The sequence below is a fragment of the Podarcis tiliguerta genome, assembly GCF_965153285.1.
Source record: "Podarcis tiliguerta genome assembly, chromosome: 5".
Taxonomy (NCBI): domain Eukaryota; kingdom Metazoa; phylum Chordata; class Lepidosauria; order Squamata; family Lacertidae; genus Podarcis; species Podarcis tiliguerta.
This window is the reverse complement of record NC_139538.1, coordinates 96,986,851-97,014,109: the sequence shown is the minus strand read 5'-3', so window position 1 is coordinate 97,014,109 and position 27,259 is coordinate 96,986,851. Positions and strand designations below refer to the sequence as shown.

At 44.1% G+C, this 27,259-nt stretch overlaps 1 protein-coding gene and 1 long non-coding RNA gene across 3 annotated transcripts in view; one reads left to right on the top strand and one right to left on the bottom strand.

Moving 5' to 3' along the window:
* The window catches only part of LOC310677770, a 204,218-nt gene extending 194,611 nt beyond the window's left edge, over positions 1 to 9,607 (bottom strand). Inside the window, exon 1 of the long non-coding RNA XR_014511431.1 lies at positions 9,459 to 9,607. This is a non-coding gene — a long non-coding RNA (uncharacterized lncRNA). The remainder of the gene's footprint in view (positions 1 to 9,458) is intronic.
* Positions 257 to 27,154, top strand: LOC310677653 (protein mono-ADP-ribosyltransferase PARP12-like). Of its 2 annotated transcripts, XM_083440759.1 has the most exons (14): positions 342 to 2,297; positions 2,377 to 2,923; positions 5,567 to 5,699; positions 8,355 to 8,607; positions 8,721 to 8,843; positions 11,527 to 11,619; positions 13,424 to 13,547; positions 16,825 to 16,996; positions 18,752 to 18,872; positions 19,202 to 19,295; positions 20,448 to 20,535; positions 20,953 to 21,083; positions 22,264 to 22,415; positions 25,722 to 27,154. In XM_083440759.1, exons 2-14 carry the CDS (start codon positions 2,628 to 2,630, stop codon positions 26,228 to 26,230), a joined length of 2,289 nt encoding a protein of 762 aa, XP_083296885.1. In that variant the 5' UTR covers positions 342 to 2,297; positions 2,377 to 2,627; the 3' UTR covers positions 26,231 to 27,154. The 2 variants fall into 2 exon arrangements, with proteins under 2 accessions (XP_083296886.1, XP_083296885.1); XM_083440760.1 differs by lacking the exon at positions 2,377 to 2,923 and having other exon boundaries at positions 257 to 661.
* Positions 27,155 to 27,259: the final 105 nt, after the last annotated feature.

Genomic DNA, 27,259 nt, shown 5'->3' with positions numbered 1-27,259 from the left:
CAAAATCTGAAACGCCTTGCAAGAGCCCCAGGCAGCGGCTTCCATCCCGGACCGGCGGGGCCACGGCGAGCTGTTGCTTCTTTTTGCTTTACAATGTATTTCTTAGCGGTAAAAAGGCAGGCCCGGCCCTCGCAAATGGGGATGCTGAGAGGGGGGCCCAGAGAACAAAGTTTGAGAAGCGCCGCGCTCGCCAGTTGGCCGCCTGGGAGCAGCCCGAGGGCCCGCCAGAGCGCAGCCAAGGCGCTGGCCCCGGCCCGCGTCCCCACGTGCGCTCTCCCCGCGGGTCTCCGCCTCCCTGGGGCGGAGCGGGCCGGCCCCGCCCGGCGGCTGCCTTCGCTTTCGTTTCCTCGCGCAGAGCGGCGCGGCGGGCTGGGGCGAGCATGTCGGACCCGGCGGTGTCGGGCTTCCTGGCCAAGCTGCTGTGCGCGCACGGGGGCCGCCTGGAGCGAGCCGCGCTGGGGCAGCAGCTGGAGCTCCCCGAGGAGCAGCTGCGCCAGATCCTGGAGGCGGCGGGCCCGGAGAGGTTTCTGGTGCGCGCGGAAGGGCCCGCCACTTGGGTGCTGGCCGTCTCCCCGCTGCGCCTCTGCGTGCGCAAGGAGTGTCCCGGCTGCGCGCAGCTCCACCTCTGCAAGCTCAACCTCAAGGGCCGCTGCCGAGCCAGGTGAGGGGCTCCGGGGGGCGCAACAAGGACGGCGGAGAAAGTTCTCTCGGGGCGGTGCCATCGTGGTCATGCGCCGGACCCGGGGAAGGGAAAGGCAGGCGGGGCCCAGGACTCACATCCTAGGAGCCCACACAACACTCTTGCTGGATGGAGGCTTTATTTTGTTTTTTATCTTATATTTTGGAAATGCACATCCAGGCCCCCCCTTAAGTTCTTTGGGGGGCCCCAAGAGAGTGGAACCCTAAGCTATAGTTTGTTTAGCATATACATAAATCCGGCCCTGGCCATACCAGATGCCTGACGGGTCTCTTGCTTTATTGAAAACGCTTATTGTCTTAACACTAAATAAAGGTGGTTTGGGGTAGGACTTGGGAGGCCAGATCCCCACCCAGCTGTGCGGCTCAGCCTCACCTGATGTTATTATTAAAATTTATATGCCCCCCCTTCACCCAACGATCACAGGGCGGTGAGGAGGAGCCTGAGGACCAAGCGCATCATCTGAAACTCCTTGGAGGAAAAGGTGGGGAGATGGGTGTTACTAAGAGTTAATCCTGTACTTAAATCTCAGAAAGTTAAAAGTGCTTAACTCTTCTCCCCCCCCCCATGGTGTTCTCCTTTCTAACCATTTATGTTTCTTTAAAATATTAAATATCTTCTGTAGATAATGAGAGCCAACAGTGCTATAATGATGAGATCAAGCCACCCACAAGTTAAGGGATTTTAGCACCTTACTGAAATCCAAGGGATTTGAAAGTGCTTCCAGTAAATGCCTTTCTGGAACTAGATTAAAATGGGGGTCAAATGCTCTTGACAATAGTTGAGAGTTGCAACTTGTAATGTTTATCCATACCCACTCAGAAACAATCCTCTATCCTGAAAAATAATGCCATGCCGTGGTCACTAATCAGTTGTGCGGTACAGTATAAGGTGCTTTATAAATCAAAGTGTTTGGGCTATTTAGTTTAGCCCTGAGGGTGGAAGATGCCGACTAGGCAAAATAAGATTGCATGCACACATTACATTTAAAGTACTGTGTTTATGTGAAGCTAATGGGCCATCGAATCTAATGCACACCTCAAATTTCAAAACCTTGAAACCAAAAAAGTATTTGCTGGCGCCATCAAATCTAAAGTGCACCCTAATTTTCATGACATAATTTGGCCAAAAAAGGGGTGCATTAAATTCAAGTAAATATGGTATCCAGGGAACTCACAGAGCTACAATTCCCAACACCCATAACAACCATAATTCCTAGGATTCTTTGTGTGGGAGGCAGGTGCTTTTAATGTCTAGTGTGGATGGAAATATGTCTTAAATTGTAAAATCAAGCCTGTTTTGAACAGAGTTTGTGGCTGGACATGTACAGTGGTACCTCGGGTTACAGACGCTTCAGGTTACAGACTCCACCAACTCAGAAATAGTACCTCGGGTTAAGAACTTTGCTACAGGATGAGAACAGAAATTGTGTGGCGGCAGCAGGAGGCCCCATTATCTAAAGTGGTGCTTCAGGTTAAGAACAGTTTCAGGTTAAGAACGGACCTGCAGAACGAATTAAGTGCTTAACCCAAGGTACCACTGTACTCTGCTTTGGCACTCCTGCATTTAATACTTGACCCTTCATTTAACATTCAAAATAGTTGATAATTATGTTTATAAAATAGCTGCCTTCATCTGAATGGAGACTTGGTAAGAACCACCCATGTAGCTTCTGGGAGAGTCTGATGATTCATCATTTGTGAATCCTGCAGCCCCCAAGTCACATGAGAACTGAAACTGAAGGCAAACAGAACTAACAGGAAGGAACAGGAGGGCAGAGTCTACACAGGTGCTCAGTTGCTAGGGAGCTGCTGCGTTTGGCTTAAGTTTCGATTCTCGTGTGAGCTGGGCTGGGAAAGGTGGAGCCTAATCTGTGCTGGAAACTAACCAAGCCTTTTAAGTACAAAGGAAGGCAGATCAGAGAAGGAACATGTCCGACGCCGTTGTGTGCAGTTTCATCACAAAGATCCTCTGCTCTAAAGGAGGGGGCTTGGGCTTCAGTGAGCTCCCCTCGCTCTCGGGGCTGCCTGAGCGCCAGCTAGAGGAGATCCTGCAGGATGCAGGGAGGGAAAAGTTTCTGGTTGTCCCCCGGGACTCCTTGCGCCAGGTGCTGGCTGTGACCCCAGTGCGGCTCTGCCTGAGGAACAGCTGTGGGGGGTGCGAAAACCTCCATATCTGCAAGAACTACATCAAGGGCAGATGCTTCAGGCCGGCTTGTGGCAGATGGTGAGTGCGAAGGAATGAGAGAATCTGTTGTTATGGCACAAGGATAAACTGAATAGCAGGGAAATCAGCATCTTACAAAGGGAAAGCTTGTGGCTTGGTCTGTCTGTCCCCCTCCTTGCTCACCACAAACACAAATGTGCCTAGGCAAACTGATTTGTGACAAGAAAATCCTCCAACTTTGAGGATACACCAAATTGCTGACTTTTTTTTTACTGAGTAAACTCTGGCTTCTCAGATTTTAGCAGACATTGCCTACCAGTGTTTATCAAACGTGAGTCTCCAGCTGTTGTTTGACTACAACTCCCATCATCCCTAGCTAGCAGGACGTGTGATCAGGAATAATGGGTATATAGTTCAACAACAGCTGGCGACCCAATTTTGAGAAACACTGGCCTGCACACTTCCTTCAAGAGTATCTAAACAACTATAAAGTGCTGAACACCTGAGTTTTGTGAGGGTTTTGAGAGAAGAAATGAAAAGTGAAGTTCTCAGAGAACTGAATTCTTTGCCCACTACCACATTCTATACTTTTATGTACACCTGCGGAATTGCAACATATAAGAACCCTGGATATGCCACAGTAGAAGTACTACTAGTAAATTCTATATGAATTGTATTTAGATAATTTTGCCCTGAAGCAGAAAGGGATGTCCAGTCCTTCGGCACCGGTGTCATATTTCCCCCCCTTTTTCTTTCTTTTTATTTGAAAACAATTAATTTTATACAGTCTTAACATCAGAAGGTTTTACAATGATAATAACCCAAATACAGTCAAGAGCACATCTCATATGTTTTCAGTAAGTAATGGGTATGGGGGAGGGAGGCATTGGGGTGCATCTGGAAAACTGTTAAGGATGTATATGTGACTTAAGAGGTTAAAATGATGGAGTCCAAAGAAGGAGAATAATATGAATGAAGAGCAAAACAAAGGATTTCGTGAGGAATTTGGTACTACTGGAAACAGTGTCAGATTTTCTAGTGTCAGCATTGCATGGGATTCCAAATACAGTTTCAAATTCCTATGTGCTTCCAGCAACAGATGTTTAGCTGTCTGGGTGACTACTAGGTAACAACTGTTTCCCCCCCACTTGTATTTTTTCATGAGTGCAACTCAAAGGCACAAACTACACAAGCCCTTGTAGTCAGTGTTAATGAATTTTTCCTCATTTTTTCTGAGGTGGAGATTTTGTGTGACTCATAATATTGTTGGTCCAGGGTTGATTTGCTTTGTACAAAAGCCTTTTCATATTTTTTTTTTACGTATATAACCAGTCCTGCAAGGAAGATTTCATGAGTCTCCCTCTGCTGATCCGTCCAAGCACTGTCATACATTCTGTTGTCCTAAAGAAGTGCTGGGAAATCCTCCCCACTTCCTTAATTTAAGACTAGAATGAGAAAAACACAACATAGCCTGAGGGGTTGAAAGACAAAGCAGAGAGATCCTGCAGTTCAACCACGGCTGGTGAACCTGTGCCCCAGATGTTGTGGGACTCCAAGTCCCATCAGCCCCAGCAAGCATGGTCAATAGTCAGAGATGGTAGGAACTGGAGTCTAACAACATTCTGTAAAAGCACAGGCTTCCCATACCTGATCTAAACAGTCAGGTTGTAGCAATTCTATAACAAGTCGTCCCTTGATACAGTATGAAGAAGGTGGTTTTTTAAAGTCTGAGCTGTTTGCTTGTGCTTTTAAATACCATCGTCACTAATCTCTTGTAAAGTGTCCTGTCAGTCAGACTTTGACCTCGGTTCCTCAGAATAAACACTGAGCAGAATTTGTTTCTAGGAGTAAAAATTCAGCTCCTGGATTGTTTGGGCCTTGAATCAGATTCCAAAAGGAGAACCAAGAGTAGACTCAGTGGATTGGAATCTGCCAGGAATAATGCATTAGGTGCAGACACTGAAATGGTACCTTAGGCTGAAATCTCACAGCATGAGAATTGGGTGGAAGGTATTCAGTGCGGTTACTAATTTACCAGCCTTATCAGTGTGGTGACTGATGTGTGCATCTAGGAGGGGGATTTGCATTTTGGAGCAACCTTGTGCAGTGCTGACCACACAGTGGTGGAGAGCAGGCTCTTCCCCCCCCCCCCACCGCAATGGACCCCCAGGCAGTGCTTTGCCTTCAGCTGCAAGAGTGAGTGGCAACTATTCACGTAAAGGAGGCACTCAAGGACACGGTTGTGGCACAAGCTAAGCATTCTCTCTGCCATTATTGATGTTTGCCATGCTGAGGATCTTCAAATGTTTTACCTCACCTTGGCATTTTGTTTCTTGGTCACTTTAAAGTAGGGGATCTATGGCCTTTAAGATGCCTTTTCCCACAACTCCCATCGTTCCTGACTATTGGTCAAGCTTTCTGGGGCTGTTGGGAGTCCAAAAATATCTACAGGCCAAAATTTTCCCATCCTTGGTGTAGAGTATGCAAGAATTTGGAAAATGTGTTCAATAGAACAGAATAGATAATACAATTTTTTTAATAGTACATTATTTCAAGGAACTCAGGTTATTGTACAAATTCAGGATTTGTAGCCTACAAAAAAGTGAAGGGTCCTTGGAATATATAGGCTCTCACTCCACATACATATTCCCAGGTATTTCTAATACCTTGATTATGATTTTTCTCCTTTTACTTTTATCCCAGGGCATGCAAGTATTCTCATGAAGTTTTTTCAGAGGCTAACCGAAAAGTCCTGAAGGCTCATGAACTTTCTGGGCTCAATGAGAATGAACTGCGTGTTCTCCTCCTCCAAAATGATCATTTTCTCTGGCCTGATGTAAGTTATGAATATACTGTAGCATCACCTAGATATTTGTTTGCCCTCTTCTATAGGTTGCCTTTTTAACTGGTTAAGGTGAGGAAACAGAATGGATGATGACAAGAATTTTTTGTAGAATTTCTGCATTATGAAGTTAGATGAGGCAGGGTTAGCCACATTTGTTTAATCGCGTTTCTGTCCCACTCATGTGTCAAGAACCTTCACTACAAAATATGTGCATGTGTAACATGGTCAAAATTCATTGACACAGGTCACACATTACTTATAAGCATAAGAAGAGCCTTCTAGATCAGGCCATCTAGTCCACCATCCTGTTTTCATGGTGGCCAAGCAGATGCTTATGGGAAACCTGGAAGAAGGACTTCAGCCAAACAGCTTTCTCCTCACTTGCAATTCTCAGCATCTGGAGGAATGCTGCCCCTGACAGAAGAGGCAAAGCAGAGCCATCGTGGCTCGCGGCCCTTGCTAGCCCCATCCTCTGTGAATCTGTCTAATCCTCTCTTAAAGTTATGCCACTCCCAGGCTTGTTTTTGTTTGTTACCATGGTGTGTGTTTTTATATTGAAAACCACCGTGCGGTCCTCAGAAGGACAGTGTAGAAATTTAAATTTAAAAGTAAGTAAAAGCCTTCCAAGTTGCTGGCCTCGCTGCTTCTTGTAGGACCAAATTCCCCTGTTACCTATATCCTTCACTTCCTTTTGTTTGTCCTAAATCTTCAAACGCTCAGAGTTTTTGGGCGTTCATGAGTTTTAGTGTTATGGAGAAGGAGAAAAGCCTCTGTGTCCTCTCTGTCCATACCAGGCAACGTTTTATGCAGCTCTGTTGTGTCTCCTCTTTACTCTCCTTTACACTGAAAAGGCCCAAGTGGAGCCTCTCCATGCTGTTGATCATTTTAATTGTCCTTTTCTGAAACTTTGCCTGGTGTATTTTTTGTGACTCAGCAAGATCATAACATTTCTTTCAGGGAAAAAATCAGATGGCCCAAATATCCAAACATAGAATATTTTGCCATAATTTGTGGAAATAACTAACTAACAGCATGTTCACAGCAAACAGTAACAATCTCCATGGTCTTCAGTGCCCCTTGAAGAGGGTGCTCTCTGTAGGCCCATGAGAGAGGCACACACAAGAGAGAGGAAGGCCGAGTCCTCAGCCACAAGGTGTCTTATCTCCCTCTGGAATTTTGAAGAGGCCTCCTCTTGCTGCTACTACAGTTTGGGCTTGTAATCAAATTGCAGACTAATCTGTCAGCCTAACCCCTGCCACATGCCTTCTTCCTTATGTGGAGTTTCTGTTGCCTGATTAATTGCTTGAACACTTTTTCCATAGGAAGAAGGGAACTCCAAATGCAAAATTGGCATGTTGAAGAGAAGAGTTCAGCTGATCTGCAGTTATGCTTGCTGTGTTTTTCAAATATCACCCTGTGCTCTCCCTGCTATATATTCTATAATATCACTGGATGCTACCTACTAGGGCTGGGTGATATATCAATATATCGCCCCAAACCAGTTTGAAGTTCATATCACCATACCGGTTTCAGAATTTTCGACCTGACAGTTCATCGCAAATCATGGTGTGTAGGTGTGCTATGCAAAAATCATGCCACGGGAAAAACTGAAGCCAACCAATGCCTCTACATAACTCCATCCATACTTCAGACATCGTGATATATCAGTATAGCACAATGTTACCTGGTATGGTGTCATGTATGTCTGGGTATATCGCCCAGGACCGGTATGAGGAGCAGACCACAGTGACAGCTTCACTCAGTGGTATATCGCTGGTGAAACCACCACTGCTTAGTCCCTTTGCTAGCGACTTGGTCCAGCGAGTGTTGCTAGCAGAGGGTCTCATGAGAGGTGGCAGTATCACAAGCAATATATCACTGAGTGAAACTGCCATCCCACTCTGCCCTCCTACCATGCAGAGGGAGAAAAAGTGCACCGGCGAGGCGCCAATACAGCTTGTTCCCCCCTCTGCATCTTTAATCTGCTCAGCTGAGGAGAGTGTGATTGCTGCTCCCCTCAGCCGAACAGTTAAGGGCTCACCGAGCCCAGCACTGCCTCCCGCAGAAGTGGGGGGAGCAGCGGGGATGGCTCTGCTGGGGATACAGAGCCCTCCCCATCCCTGGCAGAGCCGCAAAAAGGAGCCCCGTTGCTCTCCCCACAAGGAGGGGGAGCACAGGGGATGACTCAGCTGGGGACCAGGAGCCCTCCCATGCCCCACCTAAGCCGTACAAACAAGCTGTGTTGCACCACAGCCCACTAGGCACTGAGGTGAAACAGCCTCAGCTCCTGCGGTGAGGGCTGTGGCAATTTCACCCAGCGCCTTGCAGGCTGAGGCCAATGCAGCTTGTTTTTTCAACATTGCGGCATATCGCCAGACCACAATGTTTGGCTGGCGTTGAAAAGCTGAAATCGCCCAGCCCTAATACTGTGATGCTGACAACCAGATATCTCCTGGCCCTACTGTCTACACATTTTAAAAATACATCTTTGCAACCATAAGCAGGAAGTCTTCAGCTTCTGTATGTGATACAGCTGCTAAGGATATTATCAAAACTGGTGTATTTGGCCACATTACATGCAATTCAGACCAGTGCAGTATTAATTGAAATTCTTGTGTGTTTCTTACTTTCACTTCCTGTTTCCAGGTATGCAATTTCTACAATAAAGGGGATGGGAATTGTGCCCAGCAAGATAATTGCACAAAGCTTCACATTTGCCGGTATTTCCTGAGAGGGGAATGTAGGTTTCCTAAGTGCAAGAGGTCTCACAACCTTTTGCAACCAAATGCTCTGAAGCTGTTGCTCGAAGGAGGAGTGGATGATCAAGTGGCCTGGAACATCCAGACAATCTGCGAACACAAAACTGCTGTACTGTCGAGAGAATTGGGTCCTCGCAAGGGTGAGTGATTTATAGGAAGGGGCTTGTGGGCATCATGTCCGGCTTGCATCACTCTGGCGTGTGAAAGGACCTCATTTCTCCTCATCCCTTGAAGCCCTTTCCTATTCTTTTAGGTAATTTTGCAAGACCTGCATCAAGTGGAGAAAAATCAAGTGCAGGAAATCCGAGAGAAGCCAGACTTAAGCAAGCATCTAGCATACCTAATCTCATGGACCTCAACCTGGGCCCTGACCAAGGTGAACCAATTTACTTTCTTAGCAAAGGATCCAAGTTGATTGAATTAGGCCTGAGATAGAATATCTGCGTAACTTACATTGATCAATTACCAACTACATTTTTCAGCAGTTGCCAGAAATTTGGGTAACGCTGATGTTTTCATAGCTATGTGCCAATAAACTCAGATAAATTTGGGGAATGGCAGAATATACAGTGGTACCTCGATTTTTGAGTGTCTCAGAAGCCAAACGTTTCAGTTTTTGAATGCCAAAAACCCAGAAGTACAGTCGTACCTCGGAAGTTGAACAGAATTCATTCCGGAAGTCCGTTCGACTTCCAAAATGTTTGGAAACCAAGGTGCGGCTTCTGATTGGCTGCAGGAAGCTCCTGCAGTCAGTCAGAAGCTACGGAAGCCGCATTGGACATTCCGGTTCCAAATAATGTTTGCAAACTGAAACACTCTCTTCCGGGTTCGTGGCGCTCAGGAGCCAAAACGTTCGAGATCCAAGGCATGACTATAATGGCTTCCATTTTCTAACGCACCTCGGAAGTCAAATGGTCTTCCAGAACAGATTACATTCGAGAACCGAGGTACAGTTCTGGAGGTCTGTTCTTAACCTGAAACTGTTCTTAACCTGAAGCACCACTTTAGCTAATGGGGCCTCCCACTGCCGCCGCACAATTTCTGTTCTCATCCTAAAGCAAAGTTCTTAACCCGAGGTAATATTTCTGTGTTAGCAGAGTCTGTAACCTGAAGCATATGTAGCCCCAGGTACCACTGTAATATATCCCACAAACAGCGTAGATTGCATACACAAACTGCCACAGTATGTTACAGTGCTGAGTGCTACTGCTCCAATTTTGTCAGACAGCCATTGTAATGGGTTTGGCTGCACAAATAAATAATATATGAGAGCCATGCTTTGCTCTACTTTAATCTTTTCCACCAACCCCATCCAGCATTCTATGAGTCCTCCGTTCTCCCCTGCATAATGGTGGCAGTGGTGGGTTCTCAAAGCCTGCCGATGTGTCCCTGTTACATGTGGATGGTACCATTCTGGACTAGCAAGCACTTACATATGACTACTGCTGCTGCCACCACATATTTGGTATATATCTTTCTCTCGCACACAATAAACTACTGCTGTATGTGAACTGACCCAGACCCTGCAAGCCTCCTGGTTACCTCCTTGGCAAGAGACCTGGAGGGCAGCAATATGAGACGGGCCTCCTTGTGGAATGCCTGGCCTGGCACCTTCGTTGCATATCTTCAGGCGCCAGGCAAAAACATTCCTCTTCTCCTGACCTTTGGCTAATTAAACAAGCTATGGCTTTTAAACTCTCTGTGTGGCGAGGGGTGGGTATTGTTTTTGTTTGCTTTATGCTTTGTATTTTTGTGTTTTTATATTGTAGACTGCTCTGTGATCTTCGGATGAAGGGCAGTATATAATTTTAAAATTTATTAATTATACTAACTTATATCAGTTTTATAACAATGTAGTGTTGGGTTGGAAATAACTGGCAGCAGAGTCGGAGGTGTGCATCTGGGAGGCGTCTCAAAGCCGGAGGCTAAGAGTGTCCCTTTTATTGTATATTGGGTCAGTTGCACCATATATGCTAGGTGCTGATTGGATGCAGTGGGCAACGTGGGTAACGTTCAAACGTCGCACATATTACATACATAGAACATACGCATCAATATAGATACAGAGGGAGAGAGCACAAGAACATAACAACCTAAGATAACAACCTAAGATAGATAGGGATGTCTTACGCAGGGATTATAAGAGTGCACTTAACATTCTTCTAGTCCGTGGCAATAAACATGGGAAGTTTATAGTTAGATTAGGGGGTCATGACATCAGCTAAGCTTAGGGATCTTTCCGTACCAGGGCCGGACAGAGAAGGCACAAAGTGAGGCTTTTCATCTACGCAGTGTCTCTGAGATATGCAAGGGAACAGACAGACACAGACCATAAAGGGGGGGGGGGGGAGAATCCCTTTCTAGGCATACACAGGGATCCAGAAAACCCACTCTACATCGTAGCTGTTGTTGCCTCTCAAAGAATTATTCAAACTAGTTTGATGCTGATGCTGATTTAATTCTGTTTGGGATCCCTCACTCACCCAACCCCAACACAGTTCCCGGGGGGGGGGGGGCGGAGAAAAAGGTGCCCCTGGTGCCATGCCCACTTCAGGTAAGATTGTGGTGGACCACACTGTCAGTCTTAAAATTAGGAACAATGCATTGTGCCTTGTAGCATAATTTAGGGTTGATTCCCTGTACTCCTAATTTGCATTAGCCTTATCCTGAACTGACAGTGTTGCTGGCTGCTCTTTGTCGGTGTTTGGATTTGGATTTGATATCCCGCTTTATCACTCCCTTTAAGGAGTCTCAAAGCGGCTCACATTCTCCTTTCCCTTCCTCCCCCATAACAAACACTCTGTGAGGTGAGTGGGGCTGAGAGACTTCAGAGAAGTGTGTGGCTTTTTCAAAAAATGAATTTTTTTATTCAGAATTTTTATAAAATACATATAACAATAAACTAAGAAATCCAAACAAGGTATAGTGGTGAGCATAGTTGCCTTCCAAGCAAGGCACATATTTGATACCTCTTTGCATGCTTTATCACGTGATTCTTCTTAAGCAAGGTTTACTAAAGATTATGTTCCTTTATTTCTCCCCCCGTCCATCTTTTACAGGTGTCAAAGCCACTAAACCACCTCAGAACGCAGAGAAGGAGAAAAGTGATGAGATATGTCTTTTCTATGTCTGGCGGTTCTGCAAAAATAAAAGTAAGTCCCAACAGGCAAGTCCAAGGCCAGTTTTCCATTTAGGCCTTCCCCAGGAGTAATAATGCTTTCATTTGCTTTGCCAACTTTGCTTACATTGCTTCCACCTGCCCCATTTGCCCACTCAAGAAATGGCCTTGGGTGCAGCAACAGGATCCAGTGTATCAGAATGAGGAGTGAGGGTGTCAAAGAAACTGGAATGTTGGGACGGGGAGGGGGCTGGAGCTCTCTGCTCCCCCAACCATCACATTTGATAGTCATATTATTTGTCTGATGAAAGGATATGCCAGGTATTGATTTGTAAATGTTGTTGGCATCTGTCTGCCTCAAGGCTCAGTGGAGTGTGTGCCGGGGGGGGGGGGGTTAAGTCAGACTGCTGTGTTAGCAGCACTGAAGTGACCTCCCTGGGGTGTAAGTCTGGGCTGCCCACCCTATTTTTTATTTTTATCTTAATTGAGTAGTGATGCTGCCATTGAACGAGTGACCGGGTACTGTTACGGGCTATTCAGTGGAAGCTTAACCTGAGCAAGACCTAACGGCTGATGGCAGGCTGCCTTAGGAATGAGGAATCCGTGTTTTTGCTTGTCATGGATGAGATCAGCCTCCTGAAGCAGCTGCTTCCTGGCCCTGTCTTGCTGCCTGATCTTCACTGGCAGCGGGGACTAGGAGCACCTCTTTACCAGCTCTGGTTGTAGTGCATCTTCCTCAGATAAGAATCTGTCTAACTACCATCCTTGGCTAGATGGCTGTGATCAGTGTGAGATGGAAGGAACGTATAGCCCTAAGTTTAAGTCACTTGTTTGCTTTTGAGTCTTGACTCAAGTCTTGCTTCCAGTTCAGGACAGTGGTGCCTTGTCATTCAGACCATGAATGTTCTTTGACTCTGCTCTGATACTCTGCCCTGTTCCCTGAGAAAGGGGGGCGGAGAGGCTCTGCTTGATATTCTGTTATTTCCTCAAATAAAACGGTAAGAGTTTCTATATAGTGGCATCCACACTGTGGCATTTCTTACAAAAATAAACAAGGGTTGGATCTGTGTCCAGACCTTCTGCTCTGCATCAGTTCACATGCTCATTTGTAAGTCTGCTGTTCTGTTCCCACATCAATGCCAAAAAGTCAATGTCAAAAATAAGAATACATATAAATTCACTTTTTTTACAAAATATATTTTGTATGCATTTACTAAAAAAATAAATGTATATGTATCTTAACCTATAATACACATTTTGATACTTTTTTCATAATACATTACAATAAAAAATGGTTTGTTTGTTTATGCTAAACAAAAGCATTAAAAAGAAAGTGAAAATACAATGTCCTCTTTTGCAGATAAATCTTAACTAGTCCCCCACAGAGAAAGGTGAACCCTCCCAGCTCTCGCCTGGGAACTTCCCTTGCTCCCCCCATCCTCCCCCCCCCCCCCCGACGAGAGCTTCTCTTCTCTGCTTCTGCCACAGGTCCTTCATCAGCTTTCCATCTCCTTCATTTGTGTGTGCCACGTCTTGTGATCGATTATGTGGGGTGGGGTTTACCTGGATAAAATACCCAGTATTTTACTCAATTTGTCATCCCTGCTCTTGCTGATTCTGATTGTTTGCTCATATGTTTCTCTCATTTTAGCATAATTTGGCTTTTTATGGCTTTTAATAGCAGCTGTGTTAGCCACTTTCAGCATTTTGTTAAGGAAGATTTAAAACATACAATGTTTTACAGGCATGCAGAAGTTGGACTCTGATTAGTTTTGTTTTCTCACCTTGCATATCAGTTGAAGCAACCTGTGACTCACTTTTGCTTGTTCTCTTTACAGCTAACTGTAACATGATTCATTACGATATGCCTTATCGATGGCAGGTACAGACTGCAAATGGTTGGAAGGATTTGCCCCGAAGAGAGGAAATAGAAAAAGCTTATTCTGACCCAAGTATTACCAGGTATAAAGCTGGTCTTGGTATTCCACAGATATGTGCAGACCTCTGCCAGTCAGCTGGTCCCACAGACATGCTTAAGCTGAGTGGGCAGTTGCTGCAATGGAGGAGGAGTGGGGAGGGGGGCTTGCCTGGAAACACTCCCCACCCACCCCCAAAAAGGGGGTGCGATGAAGGGAAAAAGAGTCTCTCGCTGAGGGTGAGTGGCTTGGAAGGAAGCTATCTACAGTGAGGGGGGAAAGTATTTGATCCCCTGCTAAATTTGCCCGTTTGCCCTCTGACAAAGAAATGACCAGTCCATAATTTGAATGGTAGGTTTATTGTAGCTGTGAGAGACGGAATAACAACAGGAAGAAACCCAGAAGACAAAAGTCTGAGATTGATGTGCATTATAATGAGTGAAATAAGTATTTGATCCCTTTGCAAAAGATGACTTAGCACTTGGTGGCAAAGCCCTTGTTGGCAATTACAGAGATCAGACGTTTCTTGTAGGTGGCCACCAGGTTTGCACACATCTCGGGAGGTATTTTGTCCCATTCCTCTTTGCAGATCCTCTCCAAGTCAGTAAGATTTCGAGGCTGATGTGTAGCTACTCGAACCTTCAGCTCCCTCCACAGATTTTCGATGGGATTTAGGTCTGGAGACTGGCTAGGCCACTCCAGGACCTTAATGTGCTTCTTCTTGAGCCACTCCTTTGTTGCCTTGGCCGTGTGTTTTGGGTCATTGTCATGCTGGAATACCCATCCTCGACCCATTTTCAATTCCCTGGCTGAGGAAAGGAGGTGCTCACCCAAGATTTGATGATACATCGTCCCTTCAATGCGGTGAAGGTGTCCTGTCCCCTTAGCAGAGAAACACCCCCCCCAAAGCATAATATGTCCCCCTCCATGTTTGACGGTGGGGGTGGTGTTCTGGGGTCGTAGGCAGCATTCTTCCTCCTCCCAACACTGCAAGTTGAGTTGATGCCAAAGAGCTCAATTTTGGTCTCATCTGACCACAACACTTTCACCCAGTTCTCCTCTGGGTCATTCACATGTGCATTGGCAAACTGAAGACGGGCCTGTACATGTGCGGTCTTGAGCAAGGGGATCTTGTGGACCCTGCAAGATCTCAGTCCTTCATGGTGTAGTGTGTTACCAGTTGTTTTCATGGTGACTATGGTCCCAGCTGCCCTGAGATCACTGACAAGTTCCCCCGGTGTAGTTCTGGGCTGCTTCACGAGATGAGATCTTGCATGGAGCCCCAGACTGAGGGAGGTTGACAGTTATTTTGTGTTTCTTCCATTTGCGAATTGTTGCACCATATTCTCACCAAGCTGCTTGGCAATAGTCTTGTAGCCCAGTCCAGCCTTGTCCCTGACATCCTTGGACAGCTCTTTGGTCTTGGTCATGGTGGCTACTTTGGAATCTGCTGGATTGATTGCTTCTATCGACAGGTGTCTTTTGTACAGGTACAAGCGAACGAGCTGGGATTACAGGTAAGACCTCTCCCTTACAGCAGGTGCTTCTAATCTCAGCTCTTTACATACAGTGAAGATACCAGGTAGCCTGACATCTGGCTGGTTGATAGGGGATCAAATACTTATTTCACTCACTATAATGCACATCAATCTCTGACTTTTGTCTTCTGGGTTTCTGGGGTTTTCCTGTTGTTATTCTGTCTCTCACAGCTACAATAAACCTACCATTCAAATTATGGACTGGTCATTTCTTCGTCAGAGGGCAAACGGGCAAATTTAGCAGGGGATCAAATACTTTCCCCCCTCACTGTACCAGCTCCAAAAGTTCTCTTTCCCCTCCCCAGTTCATGAACAGATGGAATGAAGCCTTGGGGAAATGTTCGTTATTGCTTGCTTGAAAAAAATATATTCTGAATCCTAGAAGCCAGAACAGCAAGAGGGATCGCTGCGCAGTGAAAGCAGCAATCCCTCTTGCTGTTCTGGCTTCTGTGATAGCTGCGGGGCCTGCATTCGCTCCAATAAGACGCACATACATTTCCCCTTACTTTTTAGGAGGGAAAAAGTGAGTCTTATAGAGCAAGAAATTCGGTACTACAGAGAAGTTTAGGAACTTTTGCTGGAATTATGACGTGTTTGTTATGAATATGTGTTAACCCATAACCTTAATGCCCACAAGAATATCTCACACCAAAGGAATAAAGAAATAAAGAAATATGAAATAGCAGTGACAGAATATATAAATGCTGCTAAAGACCAAAAAATTACAATTTAAGCAGGCAGCAACTCCTACAATACCCACGCCTTGTTATGAAAAGTGAAAGATTATTTTAAAAAGCCTACAGAAACGTAGGTGTGACCGTTTTGCTAGCAGGACCCATACTAAGAGCAAGAAATGGAAAGGGAAGAATATACCTATCCTTAAGGCAGAGTGGGTGTGTGCTGTTCTTGAGAGTACTGAGAAAAAATGAGTTCTTCTCTTTGGAGCTGGAATAGGAGCTAAAATAGCTACTGGGTACAGGAAAGTTTTAGTAATATTTTTAGCTAATGCCTTTTAATAGGGAAGGGAGGGGCTTTCAAATGAGTAAATTCTGCTCATTTTTCACCTTGTCCATCTCCATCTTGCAAATTAAGAGTTTGGAAGAACTCTTAATTTCTTAAGGAGAAAATGACTAAAACTGGCCATCTTGTTTGCTTCCCACTCTGGTGTTTTGCTTTAACGTGAAAAACTGTGATCTTAGTAAATGATTAGCTGAGCCTTGTCATCTTTTTGTCTGTTCCTTGCCTTTGTCTTGATAGCCTCCTATTCAAGTGGGAGGTAGACTGTACTTGGGAACTTAATTTTATGGCATGAGGCATTTCCTGAATGTTGTGAACTGCCCTGAGATCTATGGGTATAGGGCGGTACACAAATTTAATAAATAATATAATGCCTTTAGGATAGTTTTGAGAACAGGCTGGTATCAGGGTTCAAAAATGGTTCAACGTGGAGGGTCTCCTGTCTTAGAATTAATGTCAACCGTCTCGTTTTGCCATGGTCTAATAAACCACAGAAATAAGTTCAGATCCACACCTTCTTGTTCACAAAATAACTTATTCAGAATATTTCCAGTCCTAATGGTCAGGAAATAAAGAGCATATCCCCATGGGCTTACCTTTGTCTTCTCCATGCCAGTTCCATCATGGCAGAAAACTTGGGTGTTGGAAGGTATGATGATAATATATATTGGAAGATCATTAATTGTCTAATTAGAATGTGCAGTATTGTATCTGTAAAGTTGGTACCCATTTACAATTAGACATGTTCCCTCTTGCACATTCGCATAGTATTTCAGATCCAGAATACATCGATTTCAGCACCATGACCACTTCTATGTCCCTTGTTCGACGTCTGTCCACCCCATCATCTGTCACCAAACCTCCTAAGTTTGTAATGACAACAAAGTGGCTTTGGTACTGGAAGAATGAACTGGGCCAGTGGACTGAATATGGGACACAGGTCAGTATGAATTCTGTTTGTTTCTGGTATTGTGCAGAATGCCTGCTGCCAGGGTCTCTGGACCTGTTCAGACATTGCTACTTGGAGAGAAATCTCAAGCCCATTAAGAGTCTCCAGTTTTTGCAAACAATGAAGACAAAGTAACATTTGATCCAGGCTCCTATTTGTTTGGTATCATAAGTGACCCCCCCAACAACTCATGCAAAAATGCTCCTTTGCACTCTAATCCTATGTCCCACTGTGCTTAACTGGGTTTCCTTCCCAACAATAATGTTTAGAATTGTACAGCTGGGCTGTCAGTATATTCCATTTGTTGTTGCAAGATAACTTTTATTTGAGGATTTCACTATAAAAGCACTGAGTGCATCTAGGGCAGTTGTATTTAAATGATCCCTACTTTCATTTTTACAACACAGTAGATTCTTTTCATTGAAGATAAGGTTCAATTTATAAATTTATTTTATACACACACACATACACACACCCCTCTCTCTCTCTCTCTCTGGGAGGCTTCATAGTCAAAGGTAAACATGCAGGAGTAAGATATGAGGTTTATGGAGAGCCCATACCACTTACGAGCTATTCTGGAAAGGAGGGAATTTTGACATTCCTGCACTTAGACCATGGTAAGAATTGCCAACATTTGACACTCCTGAGCCCAAACCCCTTTCTCCGATTATTGCTGTTTCCCATTTCCTGATCTGCCAAAATTGTGTCGCTTAAGAACATAAGAGTCTGCTGGAAAATATACTTTTTATGGGTGGCTGGAAAAAGCAAAGCTCTTGTGGTGTGAATAGTCTTTTGCCTGCTATCCAGATGCATCTTGTGTTAATGGGTGGGAGGCCTGAGGGCTGAATGTGCTCCTCCTGGCCTCTTCTTCTTGGGACTCTGCCCAGGCCTCACTGGTCTTGCTTTGCACATTCCTTGAGTGTATTTGAATTCTGATAATCTTTCTTGCATTCCTTGATGGAGGATAGAGGGGTGGGGTATGTGTAGAAACTATTCTACTGTACAAAGGTAACATTGAATCCTCCTGTTTGCTCACTCTTGCCTCGGACTCTCATCCACAAGTGGCATATAATGCCCAGAAAGAAATGCAGTTCTCTGGCGGAAACAGGTTCTCTACTCCTGATGTATTATAGAAATCATAGAATTGTAGAGTTGGAAGGGACCCCAAGGGTCCTCTAGTCCAGCCCCCTGCAATGCAGGAATCTCAGCTGAAGCATCCATGACCGATGGCCACCCAACCTCTGCTTAAAAAGCTCCAGGGAAGGAGAGTCCACCATCTCTCCTGGGAGTCTGTTCCACTGCTGAACAGCTCTTACTGTCAGAAAGTTCTTCCTGATGTTGAGTTGGTATTTCCTTTTTTGTAATTTGAATGCATTGGTTTGAGTCCTCCTCTGCAGAGCGGGTGAAAACAAGCATGCTCCTTCCTACATGTGATAGCCCTTTAGATATTTGAAGATGCCTACCATATCTCCTCCCAATCTCCTCTTTTCCAGGCTAAACATACCCAACTCCCTCAACTGTTCCTCATAAGGCTTGGTTTCCAAGTTCTAAAGTCAGTTTCAGTACTTTGATTCATTTTCATTTGCACTAATGTGCATCCAGTAAGCTGTTTTAGCAGTGTTTGTATTTGCATGCCAGTGGTATTACATAAGCATTTCATTTTAAATTGGGAAAACACTTGGCTGTGCTGATCCTAATGACTTTCATGTGGCTTTCCTTGTCACATTTCACATTTTTCCTTTACAGGGTGGACAACTCCAGGAATCCAGTTTAGGTTCTGATGATTTGGAGAATTTATTTCTAGCAGTTCCAGAGGGCAGTGTCCAGTTCAAAGCTGGCTCCCAGCAATACGAGATCAGCTTTAAAGGTACTGTAACTACAATGGCCTGCAGTATATTCAAGGTTTCCCAGAATTCCATAGCATCTAAGAGACCTTTGTATTCCATCGTAACATTTAATGCTGACTATGAAAATACCCACTTAAAGCTTAGAAATGATACATAAAGGAAGAATTGCAAGGGTGCGCAGAGAATCTGCCATTCTGCTCTCAAATTCCCTTGGAGGTGTAAGACTTTTTAGTTGGCTTTTGGTGGCCAAAGAACAGCTGCTCTGCTTCACCCTTTACTGTTGGGAAAACAGAAAGTTGGCTTGTGTTCTCTGACTTGCTGGATTAAAACATGTGTCCTCTTTTTCAAGATATGAAACAGAGAAACTTGCAGTATCAAACCCAGAGAGAGGTTCGGAGACGCCCCAAGTTTGTTTCCTCTGAAGATGTAAAGACAAAGAAGGGGTATAAAGTCAACATTTTTATCATCTTTTGCTTTAAAAAGCAGACTATCCAGCGTATGAAATTATATCTATCTGTGCTTATACCCCAGAGAGACTGAATAATTTCATTACACACTTTGGGAAAATGTGCTGTCTTGTTTTTAGCCCCCTTATGCTACCATAGAGTGTTTGGCTTGTGTGGTTTCTGACCATGGTGCCAGGCGATGATTAGAGCCTAGTTTCTCAAACTAGGATTTGGTAAGATGTCCCTGGAATGAGACATGTGAGAATGGTGGATACATAGTTCCAGTGAGGTAAATAAAGAACCCTGAATGAGACAGGCTGCCCCCACACAACCACAAATCCTTGTGTGTTAGCATTGCACCTTCTCTCTCTCTCTCTCTCTCTCTCTCTCTCTCATTCTCTCTCTGTCTCTCTCTCTTTCTCTTTCTCTCGCTTTTCTTTCTGTCTTTCTTCCTCCCTCCCTCCCTCCCTCCCTCCCTCAACTGCTTGACATACAACACAACATTCAGTATGGGAAATTTCCTATATACAGTGGTACCTCTGGATGCGAACGGGATCCGTTCCGGAGCACCGTTCGCATCCTGAAGCAAACACAACCCGCGTCTGCACGTGCATGAGCAGCAAAACCCGGAAGTAATGTGTTCCGTTACTTCTGGGTCACCGCAGAGCGTAACCTGAAAACACTCAACCTGAAGCTACTTCAACCCGAGGTATGACTTGTACAAGTATTGATGAGCAGGGGAATCACCTGCAGCTAAAGACAAAATGTATTACTTGTGATAAGTGAGTACAGTGGTACCTCTGGTTGCATATCCTTCAGGATGTGAACGTGGCAAACCCGGAAGTATTTTTCCGGGTCTCACCCTGCACACATGCACAGAAGTGCTCTACTGCGCCACACGCTTGCACAGAACAGGCACCTCTGGTTGCAAATTCCTCGGGATCCGACCGGAGCTCCGGAACGGATCCCGTGCGCAACTGGAGGTACCACTGTATTGTGAAAAAGAGGAATATACAAATCAAACATAACGTCGGCTGTCATGTTTACAGATAAAACAGTTTCTTATTGCAAGTGGCAGCAGCCATGAGGAGCTGCTGCATTTAGAGAAAAAGAAGCTGCAGTCAAATATGTTCTCTCTCTTCCCTCCAGCCACACAAATCAGGCTCCAGCGTCTACTCCATTCACAGACTATCCAAACACCTGGGATAAATCAGCACTGCCTGCAATTGGGTACAAGGTAACTGATTCACTGCAGGAAAGGATATAATTTTTCTAGGCTGACACTTGTACATGTCATTAATGCCGTCTATGTCTAGAAAGATCTTTTTACATTTTTCTTTAGTAAAATGACAAATGCAAACATACACACTTGCGGGATCTGAACTAACAGTGACTGACAAGGAGCAAGACCTTCAGGGTGTAGAGGATTTCTTAGTGAAGATTTCTGTGGTTTGCCAAGATATTCAGCACTTGTCAGCTGATTGATGGGTGGGAAACTGGGAACCACTGACATATTAAATGATATTGTGTATCACATTAGGATTTTGTATATTGTATAACTGTTTAATATAACAATTTTTAAAAATTGAATGCAGTCAGTTTTCTCTGGGGCCATGGGAATACATTCAACACATTGTGATACCTTTCATTTTAGGCTGTTGAAGTCATCAAGACGTCTCCTGAATATACTAAGATTGAGACTCTTTTTCAAAAGACAATGAGCAATTATGCCATCGATAAAATAAAAAGAATTCAGAATCCGTCCCTTTGGCAAATCTTCCAATGGTTTGTTTCTATTTTATCACATTATCCTAGTCAACAGTGCAAACCAGATGTTTAATCACTGATTAATCACTGAAAAGCAGCATATGATCAGGAGTTTTAAAGTATTCAACAATTTCTCTCCCGCGTGGCTCATTCAAAATCTTCATCTCTCAACTTGGGAAATTAAATTTTGAATGGCAAACAGCAGAGGGGCGAAGCTTAAAACTTTAACTGCTTCTGTTCTTTTTAACTACAATAGTCCAACTATAGTCAGGTTGTTCATGCAGCTCATGTGTACAACCTCGTTGGTGCTGATAACTTTGCCTGCATCATATGAAGTTTGGCATGGACTCCTAAATCTTAGCACCTTCACCTTCTTGGGGGAAAAAAAAAAAAAAAAGCTTTGAGGACAAAACTGGATAACTCACTAATCCTGGTTCTAGACATGGGCACACTGTAAACAATAAAACGTAAGTCACTTGCTTTAGAGTAAATGTAGTTCCAGTGCTGTGGTTCCCTAGAAGCAAGAAAAGCACAGAATGTGGCATAGAATTCAGAATCTGTTTCCACAAGCATTTGCCATTTCATTTCACGCAGTCTGACACCAGTGCGTCCGTCATGTGAGGTTATTGACACAATGCCCATCAAGGACGTCTCTGGGCTGACACTTTCCTAGGTCATGATGGGGATAATAATGCAGATGATAATAACAATGCAGGGTGGGATTTGTAAACTGTACCACAAATGCTAATCTTTTCATATTGCTGGCAGAATGAAACACATATGTGAAAGTGTCATTGTATTACAGTCAAGTATTTATGGGGGAGACATTTGTTGTGTAAAAAATAAATGAACAAAGTACTGTCTACTCTCGTTGTGGTAGCTCAGTACTGAGCTCTTGCCTATGTTCAGCTGGACTTCCTTGGCACTTTCCATTTGTTCTGGTCATCTCCCCTACTAAACTGGTGAAGATGGCCCTGAGGAGCGATTGCTGCTTGACTCATCTACCTTTCACAGAGAGACCAGGGCATTGATAGAAACTGGCCAGCTGTGCCAGCTGGAAACTCCCAGAGTGTTTAGGAATCCTTCAAATCTCATTTGATCCAAATTCAAGGGGCAGATTTTGCCCATCACTCCAGCAGAGGGCAATGGTTGCTGCCTAAACTTCAACAGGAAGTGAGAAACGTTTGTTTCATTCTAGGCAAAAAGAACAGATGAAGAAGAAAAATGGGGGAAAGACAGTGGATGAGAGACTTCTGTTCCATGGGACTAATCCTTCTAGCTTGGAGGCCATCTGCAGTGACAACTTTGATTGGAGAATCTGTGGAACCAATGGGACAGCCTTTGGAAAAGGTATGTAGAGTGTTAAATAAGATACCAGCAAGCTCACTATAGAAGCCACCGCCCCTGCTAAAAACCGAAATTAAAAAGCTTCAGGAGTTTCCAGGGAAGAGAGATAAACAAGGGTATTTCCCATTTGAAAGGATGTTTTTTCGATCAATGATGATTTCCCTTAGGAATCTGTTCCTGACTGTGATGTGAAAGTTGAGGAAATTAAAATCTGAAAGAGCAGATTTTGGAGTTGTGATGGCCAGGTATGTCAACGTACAGTTCACCCTCCACCCCAAAAACAAAGAGGAGAGTGATGTGAGTGCTGACTTCACCTCTCTTCCAATTGAACTCCCTTTCATCAGTGGGGGCTGGGAGCCCTGTGACCTGTTCAGGTGCCATGGCAAAGCAGGTGGCTGAGCCATCCCTTAGGACCTGTAGCTGAGCAACATCTGGCGCCACCTGGTGTGAAGTCCCATTGGTTTCAGGGGCACTTAGCACACACCAGTCTTTCTCACTGAAACAAGTGGGTTTTAAAAGTGCTTAAATTGTGAGTTCAATGTGCCCCATTGTTGGTTTTAAAATATGATATGATATTATTACATTACATTACATTATAATTTATACCCCACCTTTTCCCCTGACAGGGATTCTTAGTGGCTTACAGATAAAAATAAGAACAGCTAAAAGCCTAGGGAGGGAAACAATTAGGCACTGAAATATTTCTTTCCCTCCCCCCCCCCAATATATTAAAACTATACAAGTAATTACTATAAAAACAGCATAGCACCAGCCCTTCCTAGAAGAAGATTCAAATCCTGTAAGCTCTTACATAGGAGTAAGTTGCTCTGAGAAGACATGTAGAGTTGCACAAGACAGGTCCCTGCCCAGAGACGTTTACACTCTAAAATGTAAGAAGAGACACGTTGAGGGTTGTACTGTTCATCTTCTTTCCACCCAGCTTACATGTTTCAGCCTTGGCCCAGTCATTGGCCTCACCTCCCTTGACATGGATGTTGTGAGGATGCAGTGGGAGAGCTTCCTGTTTTGGCACACTCAGTTCCTTGTGGAAAGGACAACATACTGAGACGATTGGTTCTTATCTCTGTTCAACCATGAGACTGATGAGCTGCCCTTGGGACAGCCATTGTTTAGTCTCCTGGCTGGTGGTGTGAGGTGCCTTGAAACAAATGCAGGATTTAAACGAGAGTCACCTCATTTTTATATACTTTGATTTTACTATTTTTCATAGTTTGATCTCATCCTCTATAAAATAAAATCAGTCAGATGCAGAACTAGAATAGTGGGCTGCACGTGAGGCAAATCAGTTAACGGACCGTTCGCACTTAGTATTCCAATGGATACTTCTGGGAACTGTATGTTGGAAAGTGCCGCCTATCAATCAGATGTGGTTTTCATAGCTTTTATGTGAGAAAAAAACCGTAGTCTGTTCAAGGCTCTGACTGACACAGACTTGTTCTACCGCCTCATGCTCCAGGGATTCTGTTTAAATGTCCCCTAGTGAGTTGATTGAAGTCAGCACTCACAGTCCCCAACAGTGGTGTAAAGGAAGATTCCAGGATTTCTTTAACAAGCTCATCGCTGCACTTCACAATGCCTTTCAAAAATACTTTTTTAGTATCCTATCCTTCCAAGAAGCCAGGTGGCTGTACATTTTTTTTAAAATAAAATTTATACACCGCTTGATTGTAAAAAGCCTGAAAATGTTTTACTAAAAATAAAACTGTAAAATCAAGAAAAAATCACAACCATACTATAAAATATGCAAAAGTTAAAATACTAGAACAGATTTAAATTACCTGAACTTTCTAAGCATCTGGGTAGGTTTGTCTAAACAAGAAAGCTTTTTAGCAGGCCCTGAAAAAAGTGCCCAATAGGCAACCACGCTCTTATCAGTGCAGAATGACCACTATGTGGCACCCGTAGTAATGCCAGTTTCACCTCTAGAAGCCATTGAGTGGGCAGGTATGGGGTGAGGCAAGCTCATAGGTAGTCTAGTCCCAAGTTGTTCAGGGCTTTATATACTAAGAGCAACACCTTGAACTTGGCCCAGTAGCAAAGTGGCCAGCAGCACAGATCTCTGAGCACAGGGCTTAGATGCTGACAAGGTCTCCTTCGACCAGCGGTTGTGCTGCTGCTGCTTCTGCATCACGTCCAGGGCAGTTCAGCCATCCAGTCTTGAAGTAACCAGTGAGCTACTGTGGCAGGTACATGGCTGTTAGCCATTTGGATCCTCGCTACAACCGTGGAGTAAGTGTGACGTCCGGCCCCTGGTCCTTTAGTGAGCTTCCTGGATGAGTGAGAATTTCAACCTAGGCCAGCACAAAATCTGCTTATTCAGCCGCAGGATTGGGTTGGATCTGTCAGTATATTGAGTTATGGAAGGGACTCGCTCAGCACTTCATGCGATGATTTCCCTCATATTAAAATATAGCACATAATGCTCAGATATTTTACTATACAGTTGCCATTGACCATGGACTGGCCCAGCTGACTAATTTCAACTAGTATTTTTATTCACTTTATTTAAAATGGGTGATAATCTAACATTAGTTGTACTCGGAATAGACCCATGGAAACCAAAGGAATCAAATAACTTCATTGTTTTCATTCTTTGAGACAGAGCCATAGCTAGGTGATCTTGCGCCCCTGGCAGAACCATCCAGATTGCGCCCCCAGCCAGGGACAAATTATCTCTTCTTTCTGCCTCTCCTCCAACCCCCCCTTATTCAATTCACCCTCTATTTAAAACCTTTTCCTATGAAGCAATAATAAATATTTTTATTTATGGACATATTTTTGGCTGATTTTGCACCTCCGTCCCTGGCGGGGACCCACCTCACACACACCATATTTTTATTTATGGACATATTTTTGGCTGATTTTGCACCTCCGTCCCTGGCGGGGACCCACCTCACACATTCCCTGACTGGGAATGGATCTACTCTGAGTATGGCTTGTTTAGATATCACCTTATTTTATATACCATCTCAAACCATATCAAGGCAGCTTACAAATCTATTAATTCAATGTTAAAATATTCATTAAAATCTGGGGACTATTACTGCATGGAGTACCAAGTACTTCTAGTGTCTATGTTTTTAATTGCTCCATACAGGGAAAGCTTTCATTTAATTTCCTTTTGGTTTTAACTTTTTCCCAAAGACTTATCAAAAATGCTTGTAGTTTGAAATGTCTTCAGCTGCATAAAGTGTCAGCTGTCCAAACCTGTGTCAGCTCTGTTAACAGCACTCAGCTGTATGTGTATGGACTTAACATTTTGAACCCCTGCCCCTTGCTTCTTCCTAGGGAGCTACTTTGCCAGAGATGCATCCTATTCCCACCACTACTGCCCACGGGATGCAAACGTGAAGGCCATGTTTGTAGCTCAGGTTCTGGTCGGTGATTTTGTTGCGGGGAATGCAGCATATACTCGTCCCCCAGAAAAATCCAGTGGCATGATCAACTGTTATGACAGCTGCGTGAATGATGTGGCAGACCCGTCAATTTTTGTCATATTTGAGAAGCCTCAGATTTATCCTGCATATCTGATCTCTTATCGTGAAGACAGACCGTCAGGCTATGTAACCATAGCAAGAGGAACGACCTCCGGGAGGAGCAGCACCCAGGTGTATCTGCAGCAGCAGCACCAGTGGGTGCCTTCATCTCGGCCAGCTGCAACAAATTATGTCCCTCCCGTATCGGTTGCCACAGCCACAGCACGCGCTGCAACTTCCACTTTCACTCCCACATACCTCCCGAGACAGATGGCTGCCAACAACAACAAAGAAGAAGAAAAGAAATGTGTTATATCATAGACAACTAGATGGCATTTTCATTGCTGTTATGTATAATTTACGTACTGAAGTCTTGTTTTGTAATGAATCAGATTTTGGGGAAGCAATAGGTCTCTTCGGATAAGTAAGAAATGTTGAATCATTGCTGTAGGAAGACAGGAATCAGATACTCAGTTTGTATCAAGTAGCAGTGTTAAAATACACCGCATGAAGGTTTTACGGAAGCAATAGATCTCTTCAGATAAGAAATGCTGAATCATTGCTCTTGAGGAAGATAGGAATTGGATATTCAGTTTTTATCAGTTGGCAGTGCTAAAGGACACTGCATGGAGAAAAATGGATAACCGAATAGTCCATTATAGACGAAGCTGTAAAATTGCAGCATTTTTAATGTATATTACTGGTTTCATATGTTAAATAAAAGTAAGTTTAAAGCCATTGGAATGCTTAGATTTCAATGTCTTGCGATCTTTTATGGATAATGTTTCATACGTCAAATATGGTAGGACGCACTGATACATTATTTTCTGTCCTACTAGATTGATATTAATCTGCGTTGTACCAGGGATATATTCCGAATGGTTGTATGAAAAGATAGTCCTGTGCATTACGGCACAGTACAACCTCCTGTCAAGCGTAAGACTTGGCTGGTTGCGATACTCTTTATTTCATTGGCCTAAGCTGTGAAAATTAATAAGTGTTGGATGGCAAAAGGTTTCTTCCCTTTAGTATTTTAGCTGAGCAATATTATTACGTGCCTTTGATTGATACGCATAATTATACATGAAAAATAGTTTCCTATTAATTAGCAGAGCAGAAGACTTTTGACATGAAACTTCTTGTCCAGAGGTGCTCCGCAACTTCGCTTCAGTGCACAACCCTGATAGGATGCATAAAAAAGACTGTACTTGGTTTTTGATTTTAATAAAATTACTTGAAATTTTATTGGTTTGTTAACAATTCTCTTCCCAGAACATCTGTGAGTGGTATAAATCTGTTTGCGGTTAGTGCCGAAAAGCCCCAACCTAGTAGTAACTGAGGCAGTGGGGT

Bases quoted from the DNA above. Each gene is read 5' to 3' on its own strand.
- LOC310677653 (XM_083440759.1), top strand. From the start codon at position 2,628: ATGTCCGACGCCGTTGTGTGCAGTTTCATCACAAAGATCCTCTGCTCT. The intron at 20,536-20,952 runs GTAACTGATTCA...CTTTCATTTTAG, and splicing joins TGCCTGCAATTGGGTACAAG to GCTGTTGAAGTCATCAAGAC. The intron at 22,416-25,721 runs GTATGTAGAGTG...GCTTCTTCCTAG, and splicing joins TGGGACAGCCTTTGGAAAAG to GGAGCTACTTTGCCAGAGAT.